General features: G+C 35.0%; 1 protein-coding gene across 1 annotated transcript in view; it reads right to left on the bottom strand.

Moving 5' to 3' along the window:
- LOC135077051 (uncharacterized) overlaps positions 1-19,652 on the bottom strand; it is a 28,836-nt gene extending 9,184 nt beyond the window's left edge. The window contains exon 1 of the mRNA XM_063971648.1: positions 19,435-19,652. Coding sequence (XP_063827718.1) covers positions 19,435-19,507 — 73 coding nt within the window. The 5' untranslated portion in view covers positions 19,508-19,652. The remainder of the gene's footprint in view (positions 1-19,434) is intronic.
- Between the last annotated feature and the right edge of the window lie 5,236 nt (positions 19,653-24,888).

The following is a 24,888-nucleotide window of genomic DNA, read 5'->3' as shown; positions in this document are numbered from 1 at the left end:
AATCATTCGTAGGTGGATATAAAAGTTTTATGCCTGAAAGGCTAATATTGTAATTTTTTTACAGTTCCTCGGGAAGAGAGAGTGAGTATCTTTTCCATCGATATCTAACCAATAAAAAACAATAGCGTTCAAACGGCTAATCATTGTCAGCAATGACGTTATTATTGAGTCCAGTTGTTTAATCGAAGATCGGCATTTTATCGAGCCCAATTAGGCAGGCTTGTGCTTCCGTCGGCGATACCATCGGTTGCGACCTGGATATAACTTTGAGGTACTAATAGAGGAAGATGCAGCGATAATTTGGAAGAAATAAAGTTGCAATTATGTTTGTATTTAAAATTGTTTGAAACTTGCATCGATGGGTCAAATCCCGTTTGGTGTGAACGTTAATGTGATCATCATCATTTCCACCACATGCCACAGGACGTCCACAGCTGAACATAGGCCTCCCCCAATAACATCCACTACATCGCACGGTTGGTAGCGGCCTGCTTTCAGCGTCTTCCTGCTACCTTTATCAGGTCGTCGGTACACCTTGTGGGTGGACGTCCCACGCTACGTTTTCCGAAATGTGATCAGTGTTGATATAAGTTGTTGCACATGTCATCATAGTACCTATGCTAATGATAGCGACGTAGACGATGTGTTTCCAGTTTGGGTTGAGAGTGATGTTACTGAAATTGTATATTTTGTGACATGGCTTGAAATTTTATTGATACGATTACAAAATGTGATAAATAAGAACAACGTTATCCAGGGACTTTTTTGACTGATGTCCAATAAAATGAGTTTACAAGTAATATTAGATGTAGAAAACCTACTTCTGAAAGTTTATTTATTTATTTTATTAGGTATAATATACTACAGTTGAAGGTTGACTGAATATAGGACATTAGACCTGAAATCCTAATTGATTTTCCACATAGAAAATACAAAATAATATGGGTAAAATACTAAATAATAATCATGCCTGTAAAGACACGATTTTAATAACGGTTGGTAGATATCAACCGTACCGTACCGTTGATGAGGAATAACTTTGAAATTATCAAGTACCTATTGACAAATAAAACCACCAGCCGCAACTGCAATGTTTATGAACTACGACAATAGGCGATACCTTAAATCAGCCAAGGCAACCGTCAATTCCATGCCTTCTCTAAACTAAACTACCAAAATCCAAAATTAAACAAGCAATCTTGACCCATGCAAATGTTATCGCGGCCAGATCACTTGACATGCGAGTTCCGCCTCACCCATGCATCAGATTAAATCAATATCAATTTACCAACAAGGGTGATCCATCATAGCTATCTAGGGTCATCGTGGATCATCGGTGATCCTGATCTGCTTTCTAGATCTGCCCGATATGCGCAGGAGTGTTGGTTAGGTAACTATTGTTTGGTCGGCATTCGGTTTTAAGTATTTGCATAGATAGGTAGATTTTAATGTAGATACACTACACATACTAGCAGTTACCGGTTGGTAAAACATGAGTCAAAGTCTTTATTAGTTGAAGACTCATGTGCTGGATATTATACGTTTCAAATAGGTATAGTTTGCTCTATCACCACTTTGAGATTTTTAATTAATGTTTAAATGAATGATGCTGAGAAGTGGGCATTTAATTGAGACTATTATCAGTTGTTTATTTATTAAATTAAATTCGTAATTCGATTATAAGCGCAACTTTGTTAATAAGTATTCAAACATCATCAGCATCATTAAAATTTCAGGATTTGAATGAGGGACATCTGCCTCCTGTAAAAAGCGCCATAAAGTAAAATTCAATAAGCCACTGCCAGCTCTATTCTTGAGTTGATTTTCTGATCTCAATTGAAGAATTCATCTTTCATCAGTTATAAAGTAATTTATTTTATATAATTTGTAAGCCAGACCCATAATACACACGTCTCTACATGACAAAAACTGTTCAATTTCGCTAACGTGTATTTTATTACCTCTAACAATACAGTGGGCCGAGATAAATCAAACGTAAACTACAAATTGGTAGTAAATCACCCGGACCCGGAACGGTTACGTTACGTTACATTTACGCAGTGACGTAACGCGAATGACGTAACGAGTGACAGGTCGCACGCGCATGCGGACAAATATTGATCTAACTTTATTTGTCGAGCACTCTATGGGTAATGAGCAGACGAGCGCAAGTTTTAGTTCGCATTAATGAGGGTTTTCGCGTATGAAAAATCCGCCAGATGGCAATACGTAGACGCGAGGTCCAAATGCTGCATGATTGGTTATTTTTGACATGACATTGACAGATATGTCAAAATCCACCAATCACGCAGCAGTCAGACCCCACATCCACGTCCCGCCATCTAGCGGATCTTTCATACGCGAAAACCCTCATTAGTTCTAGAGCTTGTTGTTGTTCAAGTGGTAAGTTTAAAGGTTCAAGCTATATTTTCTTTATGAAAGACTCAATCTAAGTTTTTTGGGTTCAATTCCCAGTCATGACATGTCTTTTGTATGTACTACACTTTGTATATCTGTTTCCAGTTTAGTTTCATGACATTGCAAAATAAACCAAATGATTCCATGTTTTATAAGACACAATAAGCCTGAATGTGCCGCATGTCAATGTACCAGACCTAAGAGCAAGGTCGTGACCTTATACATTGCAGCCCTCACGATAGAAGAAAAAAAATTAAAAGTGTATTTAATTGGATGAGCGTAGCTATTCAGGGCTATGTATAAAGAGATGAGGTAAGGAACATATCGTTTTTACAGTTCAACCAATATGGTCAAAAACTTAACGGTTAAATTATTTACACTTATCGCTACTGCATCTTTGGAAGATGCTTCGTGCTGATATGGTCCCCACACAAGGTATAATTGTACCTACCTACTACCATTTGGCTTTCTAAAGCCAAACCATCTCTAGGATCCGTTTTAAATACTATTACCAGCTTTTTACCCGCAAAAACGCGGTCAAGAGCTCTCCGATTGACTTTTACTTGTAACTCACTCAAAACGAATTCGTATTGAAAAGTCATTGTCACTCACATCTCGGAGGATCATTAAAAACGCATTTACTCTGTCGCAAACTTTCCCACTAATCGGGTTTAAACGTCGCTAAAGAAATGGAAATTAAACAAAAACTATTGTTTAGTAAGCTTACTGAATGAACAACTTATTGGTAAAACACAAATGCCTAAGCCCTTTCTTTTTGTGTATTAGTATAAAAGCTCACAAACTTTTCACGTGTATGAATGGAAAAAATGTGTGTTAAGGGAAGATAATGAAATTAATGTGTCACACTTTTCCGGCAAATTGTCATAGTATAGTCATTTCTTCCTGAGCTAGGTCAGGTACTTTTGAAGATAGAAGATTTTCTAATCGAGTGTCGGTTCTTTGCGGTCTATAATGCCGGTGCATAATGTTTACTTTGCTCCTAGATAAGTATTATTATTGATTTGTTACTTAATGTAATTACAAGTTATAGATAAGATAAAAAGTATCAAAAACTTATGCATACTACTCTATTATAAAGGGATATTCAAGGATAAATTCATGATACCGTCAGGTCAACATTTAAACCAATACGGAAGACTGTGGCATGTTAGCTATAATGCATCAGCTGCTGCTAACAGCTTATAAATACATAGTACATTTCAATCGACCTAAGTGGCCTGTAGCAAGTTTGCAGCGTTACAAATCTATCTTATATTGTATATATATATATATATAAATAAAAATGAATTGATGTTCGTTAGTCTGATTAAAACTCGAGAACGGCTGGGCCGATTGAGCTGATTTTGGTTTTAAAATGTTTGTCGTAGTCTAGGGTAGGTCTAAACGGTGAGCAAATACGCGCGCGATATTGTTTTTCTGTGACAGACAAGATACCACGCGGGCGAAGCCGCGGGCGGAAAGCTAGTACATAATATTTATGGTCATTCTATTAGAATTACTAGGGGTGCTACGTATTATTTAATAAAGGTTACAGTTTTTAATAAGTTACAGTTATAAGATCAAGTTAGTGAGCTTCTGAGGTTATGATAACATTGTCTTATTAACCCATGTCAAACGCTGAAGGAGGCTCAAAAAAGGCTCACATTAGCGTAATCATTCTTTGACAGATAGAATAATCGTAAGTTGTCCTGAGGAGGCGACAATCTAAAGTAGGTAGTCAAATAATGAAAGAAAGAAATATTTAGTCCAAAATCCTTGACGAATTTTTTAGTTGAATTATTTTAAGTAGAGTTATTATAATTTAGTTTAGTTTAAGTGTAGGTTTATTAGCCAACCCTGAAAATGTATAATGTCGTTTGTCGACTCCTGCGCACAGCTGCTCGGAAAATTGTGCCACTGTCTCTTTCTAGCTTCCGGCCGGCATCGAACTTAATACCTTTTACTTTCGTTCGATAGAAAATGCTGATCAGTATCGTACGCCATGGTAGGAAGTTAATAAATCGCTTGATATGAAATTATACTGTAATAACACGCTTAAGGCTCTTACGTAAGATTGGTTATGCTATACAGTATACAGAACTAACTTAAAGGGTACTCGTATTATGAGACAAAATGTAAAATAATTCTTCCTTATTATTCATATTTAAAGATTTGAACCTTCATGTTTTTAGTTATTTGTTGAAGATTTTTTTACAATTATTGTCAATAATGTAATTTTCGACCAGTTTTAATTTATCAATTTTAAACTTAACTAATATAATTTTAGACCTTAGATCACAGTTTCACCTTATCACAAATACTCTCATTATTTTTTTCTTAATAAAACCTTGTTCCCACAGTAAAAAAAAAATCCAAAATAAAAACGGACTCTGTCATGAAAATGTGCTGTCGAAGCAACGGTAGATACAACTTTTCCGGCACTTGACGTGGGAGCTTTAATAAAGTTCTCGCTTATGATGTGGGCGTTATCATAAGGAAAGTTCAATCTGTATTTACAGAGATTATAACCTGCTACTATCATTTAATTATTTTGTGACTTGAACTGTAATAGGATATTATTATGTAAATAGGTATTTGTACCTACGTTTAAAATTGATTTACGATTATTTATTTGGACAATGATTGTTTACAACTCGAATTACTCACTTTGATTAATGTTATTACAACATAGATAAATAATTGATGAAATCGTAGCGTTTTTAAATTTCATTAATTTGTATGTTTTTTGTTTTGTTACATTAAACAAATTGATCAGTTTCTTTCTATTATGTATTTCTTATGTCTGGATTATAAATAATAGTTTAGAAGTGTGTGCGTGTATAATTATAATATATATAATAATACATTATCCGATTAGAATTAAGTTTATCCGACCAACTCTTTTCCACCAACAACGTCCAACAAAACGTCCGTGCTTTACATAAGCCACTGTCCACTCCATTTCTCTAATTTGTGGTCGAGGATATACCACAGTGACGTAACACCGTACGTGGTGCGGGTTCGAATCCAACCGCAGGCGGTATAGTCGGTATAGTCGTTAGGGGGCTATGATGTAAGTCGTTTATTACATAGTGTCGGGAAAGCGGAAGGCGGAAAACATAATGTACCAATGGATATTATTAGATATGCTGTAGTATTACCACACAGGATGTAATGGACAGTAAACTTAGTCCATTATCCTGTATTATATAACTGTAATTAATAATATTGTGATATTGAGTTCGCCACTATTAAAAACATTCTTTTTCAATTAAGTATAAAATCTACTGCTAAAATATCTAACTATTGTAAATCAAGTTAAGAGTAGGTGCACACCGTTGATTTTTCGTCGGCCGATAGTTTAGTCGGGCAGTTGATCAGTATGGGCATGTATGGGAGTGCGCACACTACGCCGATTCGATTTGGCCGATTCTTCATACAATTTAAAATCGGGCACACCTATCGGCCAACTAAAAATCAACGGTGTGCGTCTACTCTAAATGCTACACTCTCTTCATGAAAAAAGTTGTGGCTTTGGCAGGTTTACGTCCAGCAGTACAGCAAAAGCTTTTAGTTCGTCCGTTTCAGCCAAATGACGTCCAGTGCTGGACAAAGGTATCCCCCAAGGATTTCCATAACGACCGGTCCTGTGCTACCCGCATCCAGGTACTTTCCGCGATCTTATCTTTACCAGATCGTCGGTCTACCTAGGGGGAGCCTACCCATACTACGTCTTCCAACCAGTGATCTTCACTCGAGAACTTATAGTTAAATAGAAAAACTAACACTCTTTTTTGATTTAAGATACATATAAAAAATACCCTTATGTCCAAAGGGTACTACAAGGTTCGAGACTACATATATTGATGGCAAGGATGCGTGGTCATTTCAGTCTGCACATATTAGATGTACTTAAATTTGACTATTCTTACCGTTAGATAATTCCTGGCAATAAGTGGTGACTGAGTTTGTTCCGGCGTTTCTTCTCAGCACTTGCCATATGTTTGTCTCGAAGCGCTGGTAGGGCCCAAAAGATAAGGAGACATGTAAAGTGCCCCATAAGGGCTACCTTTTCTTTTTTTATTATTTTCTATTGACGTTCATAAGTGCCACTTGTGGTCTAAACTGAATAAATATTTTTGATTTTGATTTTGATTTTGAAAAAAAGAAAGAAGAACATTGAAAAAAGTTACTCTCAGATTTGGGAGAAAATTCTTTTTTCATCTTAATTCTGAAATAGTTGTGGTCCAATCTACATATATTGTACTACAAGGCTATAGGTTAAGGTTACGAATTATATAGGTTAAAGTTAAGAGATATGTACAGTCAGCAACAGTGTTAACTACCCATTGCCGGTCATGTCGTCTCGTTCTATCGCAAAGAATCACCATTGGATGAGAGCGAGAGCAAAAACGGATAGTTAACACTGTGGTCGTGTGTAGGTACGTACATTATATCTATTATAACATTCACAAAAACTCCCACAACCATTATTACAAGTAACAAAGTCCTAAAACGCTGGTCATGTATTCAAATAGCACTCGTAATAAACACAATTAGTAGACGTCCATTACGAAACTCGAGTTTAAAGGCTATATTTCACCGGGACACCATGGCGGCGCAACCAGTCGCCGGCTACCAACAAAATGTATACAGCTCTATAGAGAGTTACTCACCTGGTATCCGTTTGGTTGCGCAAAGCTGCATACATTTTGTTGGTAGCCGGCGATTGGTTGCGCCGCCATGGTGTTCCGGTGAAATATAGCCTTAAAGCTCAAGCTTATCATTACGCAATCTACAAATGAACGAGTGGCCATACCTCACAAAACAAAGGCACGTGCAGTGAAAATGCATTCCGCGGCGTACGCTACGTGCTTGAGCGACTTGCGTAAGTTTTAAGGCTTTTTACTATTGTTGGGCTGTGGACTCACTGTGGATTGTAGCTTTGGTGTACCTAAACATTGTATAGGATAGCTTTGTTATAAAAAGCTATATTAACAGATCAAAAACTATATCGTTGTAGAAACAATCCGAATTAAAATTAATTAATTTTGAAATTAGGCTTTTATAAAACTTGACCTTCACTCGTTGAGTTTTTATTGGCGGTCAAGCTATAGATCCTGGCTACACAGGAGTTGCAGCGGTGGGAACGAGAGGTGGGAATAGTCCCGTAAGTAGGCTTTTATAAAGTTCTTTTACACGCCTCAGTATTAGTTTAACCCTACCACTACTTCGAGACAGTAAAAAGGTGTTTTAGTTAATTAGATAGGTACTTTATACCTACATAAACTAAAGAAGTTAGAATGGTACAATTCAAGTGGTCCTGTCTCTAGGAAGCTTTTTCTACGAACCTTATTAGAAAAATAGCACATTGTGACTTTTAGGGCACGCCTAAGTCCTATTAATCCGGTGAATTAATTTGGATTGAAGACTTAAAGATTCCTATCTGACGCCTACCGCAGCTCCGAAAGTTATACTGATACCCAGTTAGTGAACTCGCCTGTAACAATATACAACTCGGCTAACAAACACGATTCATAAAGGCATGTCTAAAAGTATTCATCAATTATTTTCATTCACAACTAAATAATGACATCATTCTCGTGTGTACACGGCCTAACATCGCTAATAAACTGGACAGTTCAATTTGTCAGCACGTCGCTTTACAAAATAATTGCTACAGCAGTTAAAATATCCAGTAATAATCGATTAGACATAACCGTGAACTAATGAATCTATACTAATATTATAAATGCGAAAGTAACTCTGTCTGTCTCTCTTTCACGTCTAAACCACTGAACGGATTTTGATGAAATTTGGCATAGAGATAGTTTGGGTCCCGGGAAAGGACATAGGATGGTTTTCGTCCCGGTTTTTGAAACAAGGACGCGAGCGATTAAGTTTTTCTGTGACAGACAAAATTCCACGCGGGCGAAGCCGCGGGCGGAAAGCTAGTTATTCACTACAGCGCAATAATATTTTATTCATGCAGCTAACGCGTTGATGTCTTATCTACTGCTAACTACTATTATTACATTTTCATTGAATTTTACAACTTGAATCAAGTTTGTAATAATGATTTATGATTTATTGTCACTACGACATAATTTAAAAGTGATATAATGATTACAGAATTATTAATTCAACAAGAATATCGAACAGTGTTAAGTTATTGCTGATTTATTTATGAAATAATGATAGTACCAAATAGAGCATGCTGTATTTAATTTTCTTTGACTTTGACTTACTTGACTTACTTATAATTGTGTAGTCTGTTATTTTACTTTATTTTAAATAATTGAAATAAGTGCGACTAAAATACAAATGACTGAGTGACTAAACTGAATTATTAAAATGTAAGTCTAAAACCAATTGATATGGGCACTATTTACGATTTGTGAATTATTGATTCATTGATCCAGTATTGCTATATGAAAATAACTTTATGTAACAAAATTAGAAAATGTTTTCAATGATTTAATGATACTTAATTTGAAATTAATTACAATAGGTGTCGACAACCATTATATTCGTAACAATATGTATTATTATTCAAGCACATAAAATCAGTGTTGCTATGTAAGAGATCATCAATTTACTTCCTCTATCTCAATTATTTTCTCCTAACGAGGGTATAATTATTTCCGCTAGCAAACATTTCATCTTTCATCAAGAACCTACAAAGTAAATTGATTAAAATCTATAACAAAAACAATCGTTTTGCCTCCGCTCAGGGCGAGCGTCGAACCCGTGACCCGGGAGAAAGTCGCGAAAATGCCATCTAGAATTACTCGAGTGGATTACATCGGATGCTATTATTTCAATACTTTACATTTTCCGCAGTATTGTATTGCATTTTACTGGGGTTATGAACCTGCGAAGTGTTGATATTATGGCGACTAGACTGAATATATTTGTATAATATTTACTTTATTGCGTTGCGAGATTATCATAAATGAGAGGTATTGAAAGAGGTTCAAAAGGTGGACATAGGTTTGATTGCAGGCCTAAAGAGCTTCTTCAAAAAGGACGTCTTTAGTAGATTGAATGGTAGGATACTTTTTATCTAATTATATCAATTAATGGTGTACCTATTTGAATTAGGGCAAAAAGATTATGAGACATTGTGAAGGCTCCATAAGAGAAAAACTATTTTTTTTTATTAGTCTTATATTATAATATTTGATCTATTTTTAATAGTCCATGCAAATAAAGGAACTTGACTTTGACTTTCAATGTCTTTTTCTAAAAGGTCAACCTTTGTTTGTCATTTGTATCTACTTTGCAATGAAGGGAAGTCGATCGTTAGCTTCTAATTAGTATTTTTCTTCATTGTTTTTGTTGCTGGTCCAATTACAGACACTTCTTTTAGATGTGAGTACGAGTAGGTACTTGTATTGATTATAATCTTCTTTTTGCGCTAAATTATAAAAGATTGTATTAACTCTATGATTACCTGTTGTAGGTATTCTGATTTATGTTTGATTTGTAGCTCTATGGCCCATTTACTCAGTGTAGTAAGTGTTAGTTACTATTGAGCTGCGCACTATTTATAGTCCAGTAGAATTAGCTTTTAAATCGGAAATAATTCCTAAAAAAGATTTTATTGCTTTAATGGCTTCATTGGTTGCCCATTAAGACTCTCCTAAGTTTTCGACTTCGACGGAGTTGTGCTTAAGTGGTGGGGGCCCCCGAAAGGGGCGCTTTTTCGGTTTTCCAGTTATACCGCGTAAAGGACTTACCCTATCGAAAAGTGGTCTTCCTGATGGTTGAAGGGCATTTAATTCTGCATTAAATAAGACCAAATTCATATGTTTTGAACAAACCGTTCTCGTGCAAATGTTCGGCAAAGTAGAAAATATGTGTATAATTAATGACCCTCTCCACGTCCAATGGCTCGTTACCCGCAGGCTTCCAAGTCTTGAAAAGGAGCGCCTCAACCAGTGTAACCCTATCAAGGCATACGAGCTGGATTCGCCGATCCTTGTTCGTCCCAGCCGTTCCTTAACTGCGGTTGCTGCACCTCTTCCTGGCACTCACCTCAACGACTCTGTGTTACCTACTGTGGCTGCCCCTCTTCCTTGTATCCTCCTGCACGACTACGTTGCCTAGCCGTATGCCTGGTCTAAGGTTTGACGCCAAAAATCAACAACAACAAGTTCATATTAAAATGCTGAAGAGTTTTTTGATTGTTTGTTTGAACGCGCTAATCTCAAGAATTACTAGTTTGATTGAAATAATAATTTTTGTGTTGAATAGCTCATAAATTGAGGAAGGCTATAGGATATATACAATCACTCTACGACTAATAGAGCCGAAGCAGTAAAGAAAAATGTTGCAAGCACGGAAAATAGTATTTAAACTATTTTCACGCGTGCGAAGTTGATTTTGTGGCGTCGAACCTTGGACCAGGCATACGGCTAGGCAACGTAGTCGTGCAGGAGGCTGCAAGGAAGAGGGACAGCCACAGTAGGTAACACAGGGTCGTTCAGGAGAGTGCAAGGAAGAGGTGCACCAACCGCAGTTAAGGAACGGCTGGGACGCACAAGGATAGGCGCATCAAGCTCGTAAGCCTTGATAGGGTTACACTGGTTAAGGTGGCCCTTTTCAAGACTTGGAAGCCTGTGGGTAACAAGCCATTGGACGTGGAGAGGGTCATTAATTATACGTATATTCTACTTTTCCGAACTTTAGCGCGGGAACGGTTTGTCCAAAACATTTGAATTTGGTCTTATTCAATGCAGGATTAAGTGCCCTTCAACCGTCATGAAGACCACTTTTCGATAGGGTAAGTCCTTTACGCGGTATAACCGGAAAACCGAAAAAACGCCCCTTTCGGGGGCCCCCACCACTTAAGCACAACTCTGTCGAAGTCGAAAACTTAGGAGAGTCTTAATGGGCAACCAATGAAGCCATTAAAGCAAAAAAATCTTTTGTAGAATTATTTCCGATTTAATCAATTTTTGTGTTTAATTCTACTGGCCTATTAACGTTTAGACTGGGCATGTTTTTTTAGTTTAAAATTATAATAAACCTACATTAAGCAGTGAAATCTCCACTAACTACTCTCGATTCTTCACAAACTACTTTCAGTTTTTTGTTGTAAATCAATTACTTCTTGTATTTAGATGCATTAAGTCAAAGTCAAAGTCAAAATTTCTTTATTTGTTTAGACTAATAAATAGTTCTTACAAATCGTCATTTTGCTCTTAAGGAGCCTCTACATGTCTCATAATCTTTTTACCCTACCAGCGCTTCGAGACCAACATTTGGCAAGTGCTGAGAAGAAGCGCCGCAACAAACTCAGTCACCACTGTCTGCCGGTTAATATAAATAAATATAAATAGTAGTAGTAGGTACATTCGATTCAGGAGCAGTTCACTGAATTTACCATGCATTCTTGTATGGTGTTATCTTATAAGAATGGGTATACAAGATTGCGTGGTATATTAAACAAGGTAGTGACGTGCTAATATCTAGACTTACATATTAAGATACTAGTAGAAATGACTCGCATACATAAATTTGAATAACTTGGATTGACCAGTCCCCGAAAGCAGCGCCTGTTCACAGACATGACGAGTGAACCAGCCATCGCTTCACTCGACCATATTAGAGGGAATGTAACGTGGGATTTATACGTTATCCATCTATGTCAAAAAGCTGTGCAAGCTTTGGTTAAATAAATTAGTGTTGAACATTATAGATTCCGAATACTCATGCACTTCGTTCAATCCTACTTATAAACATAAATAAATATCCTTGGACATTTTACACTGCGCCGCTAGTCCCAAACTAAGCAAAGCTTGTACTATGGGTACTAGACCCCATAGAAATAAAGAATACATTAATGAAAGAAGTCATTGGAAGAAATAATTAACAGTTATATGTATTATTTCTTATACAGATGTTTGTCAGTAAATTACGTGTCGTATATTCGTGGCTTATGAAAATCATTACACTTTTATTAACAGACTTAAAAAAAGGAGGTCCTAATTTTATTCTTATGTAACCTAAAAATCTGGGCAAGCTACAATTTATTTTATTCCCTATAATACATAAATAACAGATACTTAATCGTACAAATGAAATGTCGAGTACAAATCGATCATAGCACAGTAGTACAAGCGCGTGACAATCGCAGCAAAAAGCCATAAAATCAATCGATCATCATTGAAAGTGCGTGTTTGAATCGATACGCAGGAAATAAAAACTTTTCAAAGACAAAGACAAAGACAAAGACATTTATTTGCAAAGAATAGGTTGATACAGATAGTGTTGTAAATACAAAGTGCTCTATTCTGCTAAAATACATTAACATGCAAATTTTTGTCCAGAAATTCCTGAACACTGTAAAAGCAGGAAGTGGTTAGCCATTCCCTAAGCTTCCTGGTCATTACTTTTGCAGGACCTATTTTAAATCTTTCAGGAATTTTGTTATAAACCTTAATGCACATAGAATAACAATTTTTATGACAAAGTGCGATTTTTGGGCAGAAGTCAAATACTAGTCTATTTGCTGACCTTGTGTTTCTCGGGTATACCTCAGCAGCAGTTTTAAACAATTTTGGATGTTGTGTTACAAATTTGTAAATTTCAAGTATGTACATCCCGGGAACAGTGAGTATGCCTAGTTTCACAAATAATGGAGATTTCCGGAGATCTACAAACAATCCACTTTTCCTATGGTTCTTCTAACAGGGAAATGATGGGGCTGTGAAGTGGAGAAACGTCAGCCATTGTAGAGATAGATTGGAGAACAATATGTATTCTAATTGGTTTAGTAATGTCAATTTGTATGTTTGTTCAATAGTTCTGTTAAGTGGTCTGTAACAAATATACTTACGAGCAAAAGTATGGAATCACCACCTTGTGTTTTGTTCTGAGTGATCTTAAGAACTGAATGACTATGTATGTATATGTGGTATCATTTTGAAGTTTATAATATAACCTTTAAAATGGTACCATTTTTATTTGTCTTCTATTAGTCATTTAGTTTTTGAGATCGCTTGAAACGAATAGGGTGATTCCATATTTTTGCTCGCGAGTGTAGTATTAGTAACTATCTGTGCCCGCGACTTCGTACGCGTGAAAACACGTTTTCGCAACATTTTTCGTTGTTGCTCTGCTCCTATTGATCGTAACGTGATGTTATATAGCCTATACTTAGCCTTCCTCGATAAATGGGCTTTCTAATGGTGAAATAATTTTTCAAATCGGACCAGTAGTTCCGGAGATTAGCGCGTTCAAGTAAACAAACAAACAAACAAACTCTTCAGCGTTATAATATTAGTATAGATAGTCACAAAAATAATATACAGTATAAACCCGTTAGATCAGGCGTTCGAAATGGCAATCAGATCGAGGTCTTTATGTCGTTCTTATCCTTTGACAAATACGTCTTATCAATAAGGAAGGATTAAGGTCTGCTCTGCAAAATTCCATGGTCTTTTTGATATTCTGTCTTTAAAATGTGTTGTAGTAAAATGCTGGACACTTTTCTTTAAAACTTGTAGTATACCTTACCTTAAGATTGAATCGAAGTCCAATACATTACTGAATTTTAGCAAACCATGACCTATCACAATAACTATTATCTAACGCAAATAATGACGCATCAAACTGCCAATTTATCACTCTAAAGTTTTTTCAGTAAGTTTGTGACGTAATCATTAAAAAGTCGATGAAGTTTTCTTTTCCCAAATCGCTATTGAAACTGACCATTCTATTTTTTATCTCATTTTTTAAACAAATGTGATTTCATTTGTTTTGATTCGATTTTTGAAAATCTTAACTTATTTTGGTCTATTAATCCTTTTGCAGGAAAAGGCAAAGACATAAAGCCATACAGACAAGACTTCAAGCTAGTAATGTGTTTGTAAATGGCAGCCCTAGAGGGTGCATGCGCATACGCAGCTGGCCAGCGGTCAAGGTTGCGATCCACTCGCGTTACTCTCACTTTTACTGCAAGACTATACGCTATTCTTGTATTTATATTAGTTACACAATGTTATGGTGGAAAAATATTTCCATGGAATCAAGAATTTTATGAATTTGTAGTTTCTGTTGTAACTCTAGTTCTAGTAAGACCCACTTGCTTGTAATATAAAAGTCAATTAACTTGTCGTGTTTAGTGCTCGTGCACATTTTTATCCACAACGTGGAAGCTCTTGGCTTGCATCTCAACTTATAGAAAGTGCTATGAAAGCTTTAGGAACTCCATCACGGATATTTTGATCATTTTCCGCACTCTATGTAATTTGAATTCCAAATATCTATCAAATGCCAACTTTGTCCCTCCACTCCTATCCACTTGAATTTCAAATGTTTTCCACTTCCCGCTCCATCGTTGCTTCCTCAACTGCATTCAGCAAACGAATGTACATAATTCATTGTATTTCCATTAACAACACTATCGTAGTGTGAAAGTGAATCCAATCACAGCAATGATTCGATAGAATCTTAGAAATTCGACGAAATGTTTCAAATTTGCTAACGGTCATTTTTTGCGGATCGAATCGGCGGGTCCATGCCACTTTGCACTGATTGAGCGCGCCCAAATTGTTCAAACCACAATTGAATTAAACTTACCTAATAATGGACAGGAAATATTACCGGCCTTCATTATGTAATAATATTATCTGTTTTCGTTACGTTAACTTTTTTTTAGTTACGTTTTTCTGTTTATATTGATGTGCAGGCTGAGTTTTGCTCTGACGTCAGTGAACAAAATAATCATTGGTTTATTTTTTGAATAACGATTTGTACTTTCATTTATTGCACGATTAGTATTTCTTACAGTGAGATTAACGTTTTCTGTTGACTTTGTAGTTATTTCGACGTGTGTTTCGTGGGTTGATTGTATTTGTCATAATTTTTCCCATTTACTGTGAGAATTGTGTATTTTGGTAGTTGATTTGTGAATTGCTAAAATAAAAACAAAAACGTTCCAGAAGCAAGTTAACCACGAGCCAATAAAAAGGCGCAAATCAGTGGTTTCACAGTCGAATGGTTCAAAACCAAAAAAAATGTCAATATCGTGACGTCATATTGTTGTGATCGGGTGGTCTTGTTGGCTTTCTTCACAATGCAGTTTCGTAATACCTGTAACGCATTTTGGGTTTTCAACCGACTTCAAAAAAGGAGGAGGTTCTCAATTCGACCCGTATGTTTTTTTTTTTCTATGTTTGTTACGCGATAACTCCGCCAATTATGAACCGATTTGAACAAATCTTTTTTCGGCGTATAGGTAATACCTCAAGGGTGGTCCCATTTAAATTTAATAATAAAAAAAACAACCCCCAAGGGTGGAAAATTGGGGATGAACTTTTTTATACGCAATATCTCCGCCGATTATAAATCAATTTGAACGATTATTTTTTTGTTGAATAGGTATTATCAAAAGGGTGGTTTCATGCGAATTTGAAGAAAATATTTCACCCCCAAGGGTGGAAAATTGGGGATGAACTTTTTTATACGCAATATTTTTTAATTTTTAGTTTTTTTTTGTGTTCACGCATTTGAAGTCGGTTTTATTTTTTTTTAAAGTTAATTATGGGTTTTGTAATTTGAACGATGTTGTTCTCCATAAAAGGTTATTGCTTTGCGATTGCTTGAGGTTTATGGGTAAAATCGATCGATTACGTCTAAACGATTCAATATTGATTGTTGAAAGTCTATCACCGATTAAGTGTCAGTAATCAAGATCTAATTGTAAAAGTAATTAGTATTTGCCGCGTGTTTTAAACTATAAGTTTGTTGCAACTTTATAGTTTACGTTATTTTTTGTATTCTTTTAATTATCCGTCTCATCTACTTATGGAATGAGTATCTCACAAAAAATAGTTTAAAGGTCTGTAGTTACTAGTTACTTAGAAATAAAAATACATATTTTAACTGAGTCTACGGACCATGTATTTTCACATCAATCGCTTTTGAAGTTACTTAAATAATAGTTATGTTAAAATGTTTCATGATGTTGAAACGAATTTTATACTGAATTGAACTTGGATATTAGCCACACGGGCTCCCAACACGCAATAACAGCCAAATCAATTACATCAAAATCGGTACAATGCTTCGTGACCAGCACATTTCTGTCCAGTAACAGGTGCCGAAGAAACTATAGCAATCATAATACACTATAGTCACAATATAATGTCTGCAGTACCTACTCTGGTTCTTCCATAGGATTTATATGTATAGGGCTTTCACTGTAAATACAAGCTATTATTTGTCTTTATTTGAAGTTATATATTAGAACTAATGTCACTGTTTTAGTCGGTACTTGGTCACTTTTAGGCTGACTTGCAACTCCTTAATTTAACCGTAACAACTATAACCATAACCGGCGTTCTTTGTATGGAGCTTGACAGACTTTTGACGTTTGTTAAAGTTAAAGTATGATGGTGCAATCCAGCTTGAATTTAAGGCTGAGTTGCACCACGTCACTTTGACCGTAACTATAACGACAACCGGTGATTTTGTATGGAGTTTGACAGATTTTTGAAGTTTGTTAAAGTAGATGGTGTAACCCAGCCTAAGTCTAGTGTGTGTCCCAAGAATAAGAATAAGAAATTTATTTATAATGTTCATTAAATGTCAAATTTTCAATATATTTTCAACCAACCCAGCCTAAGTCTAAATAAACAAAAATTAAATAGCGTTTATATCAAAAAAGAAGTAATTTGTGTAAGCAATATGCAATAAACACAATGTTCTCAAGTCTTAATTTTTCAGGGTAATAAAAAATCATAACAAATAAATTGCTTTGATGAGTTGATGGACTATTGAAACTTGTATTTTTAGTAGAACGTTAACAAATCAATATAAGATCGAAAACTAGCTTGAACGCGCTAATCTCAGAAAATAAAAACTAGTCCGATTTGAAAAAATATTTTTGTATTGGATAGCCAAGCCGATAATCGAGGAAGGCTTTGGGCTATACGAGTATAACTCTACATTCCATAGGGGCGGAGCGGTAAAGAAAAATGTTACACAAACTGGAAATATTATTCAAACTATTTTCACGCGTACGAAGTCAGGCTCAGCTAGTATCAAACTCACTAGACGCCAACCACCGAGACAGCCGTAAAATCAAAATAATAGATAGTTGGAAATAGCCTAAAGCTGGTTCAAAATTATAACGATCAGCTTCAGAACAACTACTGTTTCTCACTGTCTACTTTCTAAGCATGATGGAATTAACTGAAGGGCTTACTTAATGTTAATAAGAGAGATAAGCATCGAATCTTTGCGCATGCTCTTTACTTGTAAAGGATTGCCTTGTTAGCGTAAACTACTGACTAAAGCTTTTCAAGCGAGCTTAGAAGTTAAGCGTAAATTATTAGGTGTAAAGTTTTGTTTTATACCAGATGTTTTTTGGCGTAAAGAAAATTTATTTATTTATACTTCAATGCCAAAAATATTAACACTAGGCGAACTTAATGCCATAAGGCATTCTCATCCAGTTTACGTTTGGGTTAAAAATTGTAAATAAAACTTAATTTCACTTAACTTCACAACCATGAATAAAAATTGCATGATGTACCTGAGTGAAGTGGAATACAATAAGGTTGATTTCTTGTAAATGATGGTAACGATGATAATTATTGTCTGAAGAATACCTACCAAAGATGTCTGGCTACGATTTTCACTATACAGATTTGGTTTGATCGAGGGAGGTCTTTTTGATTACATACTAAGTATTCAAATTCACATTTGGTAGTAGGGTAAGCTATATGGGCACGTGTTTAAGTGCCTTAAAAACGCCCAATATAAAAATTTATTTTTTAATTTAACTTGAGGATCCTTTCTCAATGCCAACCCTGTATTCTGCGGTGAGTTGGAAACGTCTTATTCCGCCAGAGCCCATTACGATCCTGGATTATTGTAATCCGATAAAAAGTGAAAACGCGAAAGTAAGACTTAGGCAGTTTGCCGTCGAGCGCTTGTCCATTGGAGCACTATTAGACTAAGAGCTAGTGAACGCCAGACCTACGTCATTTTATAAAAGCTGAAAGTTTGTCAGCGTATGCTCCTAATATAGGATATAATGTTGGTGAATTATGAAGTTTGGGTCGTGGTGGCTTTGGGAGCTACCCTAAAAAAACTGTCTGGCAAGGAGTTGGAACTGTCAAAACTGTCTGGCTGTTGGGGAAAATACTTCTAATTATTGTCCAAATATTATACATAAAATCAGATTTAATGGTATAACGTTAATAGAATTACAGTCTATTGAATATACAGAAAAAGCCACCGTAAAAGTTAGACTTACGATACTTCATAATTCACCAACATTGTATCCTATATTGGAAGCATACGCTGACAAACTTTCAGCTTTTATAAAATGACGTAGGTCTGGCGTTCACCAGCTCTTAGTCTATATATCGTTTACGTAAGAAACAGTTCTCCAGGAGCGAGGCGTGATCTAATGGTGTATTGAGAGAAAGGTATCGATATTTGAAGGATTTGGATGTAAATTAATGTCAGTATAAGTTACTTGCAGGAATAGCTTTAGATCCATTTTGATTGGTAATTGATTTTATGATAGTTTCTACTCTCTACCAAAAGCACTTCACTATGACTAATATACTCGTAGCCAGAAGGCTAATTTCGAGTGTATTACGATAAAGTTTGGTGATAAAGTATTATGTTTGTAGAAAAGGATATTAGTAATTAATGCCCACATGCTTTTTGATTATCTTCAGAATAAGTGATGATAAAGCTCATGAAAAAATTGAGCTTAAAGTGTTACTAAGCTATATGGATGTGAGTTGTCTGAATTAAACGATTGATAAATAATTAATAAATTCAATTTAAATTATTCAAATATTTATGATGTAAACACGATACATTTTACCATTAGGAGAGCTTTATAATCGCTAGGGGATGAACCGTTAATTTATAAATTAAAATAAACTCTTTTTTGGCATTAATGTCCAATGTTCATCTTTCATAAGAGTAATAAGGTGTTAAATAGGTACCTAAATAAAATCTGAAAAATAAACACCTTACCTCTCGGACTGTAGCCTTCCGCCAGAAGCACAGACAACAACAAAACCACAACACAGCGCTTTTTCAGCGCCATCTTGGACAGTAACTTTCAGCAATCACGACACATTATCACACAACCGATTAGTAAAAGTGCTCCATCAACTGACACGTCCGCGCGACGCGGTGGCCGAATTAGAAATGTCAGGAAAAAAGTCGCGGTGCGCGCGCGCCGTTATTGACTGCTGATAGTGTTTTTACTTTTTTCCGCGGTGCGCCGGCGCCTGATCCCCACTGGGAAAATGCATCGGTGGGGTCGGTAACATTTTAGCTACAAAGTTGAGGTTGGAAGGAAGCTGTTTTTGCGTTAAAACGGAGTCTATAGGAGACTATTCTGCGATGTTTCGGTTGTGATTTGAGACTTTGGGAAATATTAATGTTTTCTAACTAATTTATTAGTGGTAAAATAATGTTTTTTCTTAGAAATAAGATTTATTTGTTCAAGGACTGTCCCTCTAAAGTCTAAAGATAAAAGATTGTTATCAATTTAGATAAAGCTTAACTTTAGATATAATTTTTATGATACACAAAACTAAATGACGGTCTTGTCAAGATTTCAGTGAAAATTTTATTTTATATACCTACCTACATTCGTGATTGGAAATTTCAGACAAATAAAACTGATATCTTTTGCACACCTTGTTAACAATATGCATAAGCATTGTGTAATTATATGCTAATAATTATGCATATATAGTACGAGTGATGATAATTATGAAGTGTTCATACTTCATTATACGGCCTATTACATTATTTATCCTTTTTGTAACATTTTTGTATATCTTGTAATTATAATAAGTATTAAACATTTTATTCGTATTATGCATACTTATGTATTATGATTTACTTTATTAGCCGAGTAATTTATATCAATAGGGGAAGTAAAGGTCATTAGTTGTATGTACGTACAATTAAGCTTTCATTTGCAATTATAATAATCTGAGATCTTAATTATTTGTGAAAATTTGTGAAACTATAAAGTTGTTACACTATAGAAGTTTATAAAACTTGAAATAAGTTTTTAATAAATAGTAACTGGTTTAGAATATTACTACTTATGAAACAAATACTAAACATTCATTGATCTTATATTTTGATGTAATAACTTATTTAGTTTAAGTTAGTAAGTAGATTTTATTCGACATGTAACATTATTGAGTTAACGAATAATGTATTTTGAAATAGATAAAATACTTGTGCTTCATACATAATTAGAGGACTAACAGGTTAGATTGTTACAACCTTTTTTTATTGAATAGTGTACAAACTCTAAAAAGTATTTTACTCCTTACTTCTGTTAGTCTAATAAGAGTTTGAGGACAAACTTAGCATAAAAAAGCATTAAAGCTTATCATAAGCACAAAGGCGATCTTGTTGCTAATAAGCAATCTCTTCCAGACAAAACGGGAAGAGGAAAGTTGTTTGAAATAAGATATAAAAACTGGAAAATGGTCCTTAAACCTGATTAGATTATAACAGTAAGAAGAGTTCGGTGTTTAACAAAAAATGTTTCCCACCCCTGGCCATAGAGAGTGTAATAAAGCTGTTAAAAAGCGGTGGCAGCGGATGCACGATCATGCTGCTCTTATCGTTATGAATCGATGTTTTCCAGACAACCCTTAGTTACCTACTACTAAGGGAAAAGACCGCTGAAATAAAAAGCGGGAGGACATGGAAAAATAGTTATAGAATAATCCGATGGTGTAACACAAAATGTTGACTACCCCTGCCTAACCATAGAGAGTGAAATGAAGCTGTGCACGTGAAGAAAACTGAATGCGGGAAGCACAGTACCAGTCGATGTGGAAATCTTAGGGGAGGTATTTCTTTGTCCAGGAGTAGAAATCATGTTGATGGAAACGAACTAAAGTATGTATAATGAGTATAGTCTGATGATGTAACACAACATGTTTCCCACCCCTGGTCATAGAGACTGAAACGAAGCAACTTGTTTGTTTAGAAGAGGATGTCCAAGGGAGAAGATGGTTGAAATAAAAAAGGAAGGCAGTAAAAGAATAGTCCGATGATGCAACATGTAACACAAGATGTTTTCCACCCCTGGCCATAGAGAGTGAAATGAAGCGACTTGTTTATTTAGAGGAGGATTTCCAAGGAAGAAGACGGCTGAAATAAAAAAACGAAGGGGGTAAAAAAATAGTCCGATGATGTAACACAAAATGCTTCCCACCCCTGGCCATAGAAACTGAAATGAAGCGACTTGGCTTTCTAGAAGAGGATATCAAGGGAGCAGACCGCTGAAACAAAAAAAGGAAGGCGGTAAAAGAATAGTCCGAAGTCCGATGATGTAACACAAAATGCTTCCCACCGCTGGCCATAGAGACTGAAATGAAGCAACTTGGCTGTCTAGAAGAGGATGTCCAAGGGAGCAGACCGCTGTAATAAAAAAAGGAAGGCGGTAAAAGAATAGTCCGAAGTCCGATGATGTAACACAAAATGCTTCCCACCCCTGGCCATAGAGAGTGAAATGAAGTGCGCGTGCGCGTTCGCGCAGACGTGGGAACTGCGCGTCATGCCATGCGCGGGGTATTACCACAGTAGATTTAGCTCATATATCCGTACCGCGCGGGAATAACTTGACATCTCGACCTGTACTTTTTTTTTTTTATTAGCTTAAACGTTTCCTCTACCTTATACCCTTCTAGTATAAAAAACTCAACTCGAAATACCCAAAAATACTTGAAATACAGCTCTTGTTCATAAGTAAATATCTCTAATTTAGGCAATAAATATTTGACATAACGATATATCCAATTAATATTATTCGTACAAACATTTATATTTCGATTTATCAATGTATGTCAGAACATGTATTTTTTAATATCTCGACTTATACATTTATGGATTTTCGTTTTTAATTTGACAAAAACAGTTATCAAGTTATGATCCCCTCTGAGTACTAAACATATCCATGATATGAGCAGTTGTCTAGTTATGCACACTGTCAAGAGTTTGGATATTTGGAGTTATCCAGCTATTACATTCGTGTAATCATATTTTTATATGTGTCATTAGCAGTTTTTAAAATATAACATTGTCAGGATTTCGAGTGTCTTTAAATAATTTTTACTTAGCAACCCCTGAAAATATAATTTTATATATTTAAGCGTTAATTATTACTTTTATTACTATTTTCAATAGCTTAAAACTAAATTAACGTTTAAATAGCAAGTTGAAAGTAGAAGGATAAGTTTAGTCGATAGGTAGGTACTATCTACTAATGTTTTTTCATAACAGACTAAGATTTCGTTTGACAACCGAATATAAGTAAAAAATCTAATAATAAACTTTTAGGTCAACTTTAAGTTCCGGATATTTTTTATAGTCTATTGACATCAATGACATTAATTAGGAATAATGATGAGGTAAGTAGGGTCGATACGCCAGATCTCGTCCATTTAGTGAGTTGGTAGATTTGAGGAATAAAAATAATATACAATTTTTCGTAATCATTTTGAACGAAAAATTGTTGTCATTATGCTCCCTTTAGTCTTTATAAGTATAGTATTAAACTTGCTCTAAGCCATTAGAAGTTTTAATATCTTTGTAATATTAATATAATATAGAAAAAATGCATTCAAAATCACTAATAATTAATAACAGCATGGAAATAAAAAAATATAGATAAAATCTTAGTAATTGGTATTCAAAATATTTAGGTATCACACTTAATAATTATAAACATACATTTATATTTTAGTTTATTTCATTTTTTTAAATTTCAATAGTATGGCTCAATTTGCAATATGGTCTCCTCTCTAGGCACAGTTTGCTTTTTAATATTATTTACAACGTCTGTATTTAAAAAATTGTCGTGATAATGTGGACGCAAATTAGCTATCACAAAGGGTAAGCTACATTTGGAGCGTGTATTAGCGTCCAGGAAAAGGCCTAAGTACTGAAAAAAATCTTTGTGTTCGATAATTCATGTAAATAACGTTTTAAATAATATACAACATGCATTGTTTTGTATATTTTAATATCTTAGACCCAGTTAGACCAGACCGCGATCACTTCTGACGCAAAGTGGAAATTTCATTGTAGTAAATTCGCATCCACCTTATTTTAAGTGTCATTTAATAAAGTACAATCACCGATATCATTATCCGTATTGTATGGTTCATGGTTAAGGCTAAGAGACTGCGGTAAATCCCAAACTAGACCTAAATATATTAAAAACTTACCTTGAAACGCGCACCTGCTCACGTGGGATTTATTTTTGGCAAAAACGGTAGCATGATAATATAAGATTTTTTTACTTTTTTAACCTGTCATACATTCAGGGAATCATAGCAATAGCTTACGTTCTAGAGTGATCCATCATTTGGACGTGAACTGGACGGTGGACGCAAAAGGGCGTGTCGACATTACGCAAAAATATATCCAGTTAATTTTAATTATTTTAAGCTTAATGGTAAGCCTAAAATAATTAAAATTAATTGTGCTTGTTATGAAGCATGGCTTTTGTTCTTTTATTTGTCTTTTTTTTTAATTTTAAGCAAACGTACAATTATCTGATCAAAAGCAATCATAATCTGCGATTATATTTGATTTTTCTAATAAATTTGTTACTATTTCATTGCAAAAGTGATAAAAATATGTTCTATTTTTATGTTTTGTTTTTTTACTTAAACTTCATTCAAAATAATTAACTTAAATCCAATTTTTACACCTTAAATATTTGTTTTTCTTTGGTGAATAACTTGACAAGTCGTCGGTACACAACTTGACAAGTCTTTTTTTTAATAGATTAAAAAGATAATTTAATCAAATTCTTACGCCAATCGAAAGATACGCATCAAATTAGCTTATTTCAATCATAAAAATATCAATTATCATTAATTCCGATTTACCAGAGAACTCTAAACTTTAAAATCGCTCCCCTGAAAAGTACGCAAAAATGACATGTCAAGTTATTCCCGCGCGGTACGGATATATACTGTGGTATTACTATTATAGCCTGACCAGGAACATAAAAACCCTGGCATAGAGGCGCGTCAATTGCATTTGATAGTGCAACACTGAGTACAGTCGTACCTGTGTTAAATTAATAGGCTAACTTTATGTATCAGGATTCAGGATTACGGGCTAATTTGATATTTTCATAAATTAACGAATAAATATTATTATAGGTAACCTGGTTTAAATAAATTAAATGAAACCATCAATCGAGCTAGTAGTATTTATTTTATTATTCATCAATAATCAAATTCAGAACTTGAATATTTAACTGCAATGTCTGCTCATGAACGCTTCAAACTCGGTACTTCTTTCCCAATTCCATAAAATTCAACACTTAGAAAGTGACAAAAAACTTTAAAATAGGTAGTTGAAACAAACCACAGCTAATTTTCATAGTGGACTGTACTATACGATAAACATGTCAGTCAACTTGACAAC

This window comes from Ostrinia nubilalis, chromosome 12 (genome assembly GCF_963855985.1).
Source record: "Ostrinia nubilalis chromosome 12, ilOstNubi1.1, whole genome shotgun sequence".
Taxonomy (NCBI): Eukaryota; Metazoa; Arthropoda; class Insecta; order Lepidoptera; family Crambidae; genus Ostrinia; species Ostrinia nubilalis.
Note: the sequence above shows the minus strand (reverse complement) of the source record. Positions and strands in the feature narration are given on the sequence as shown.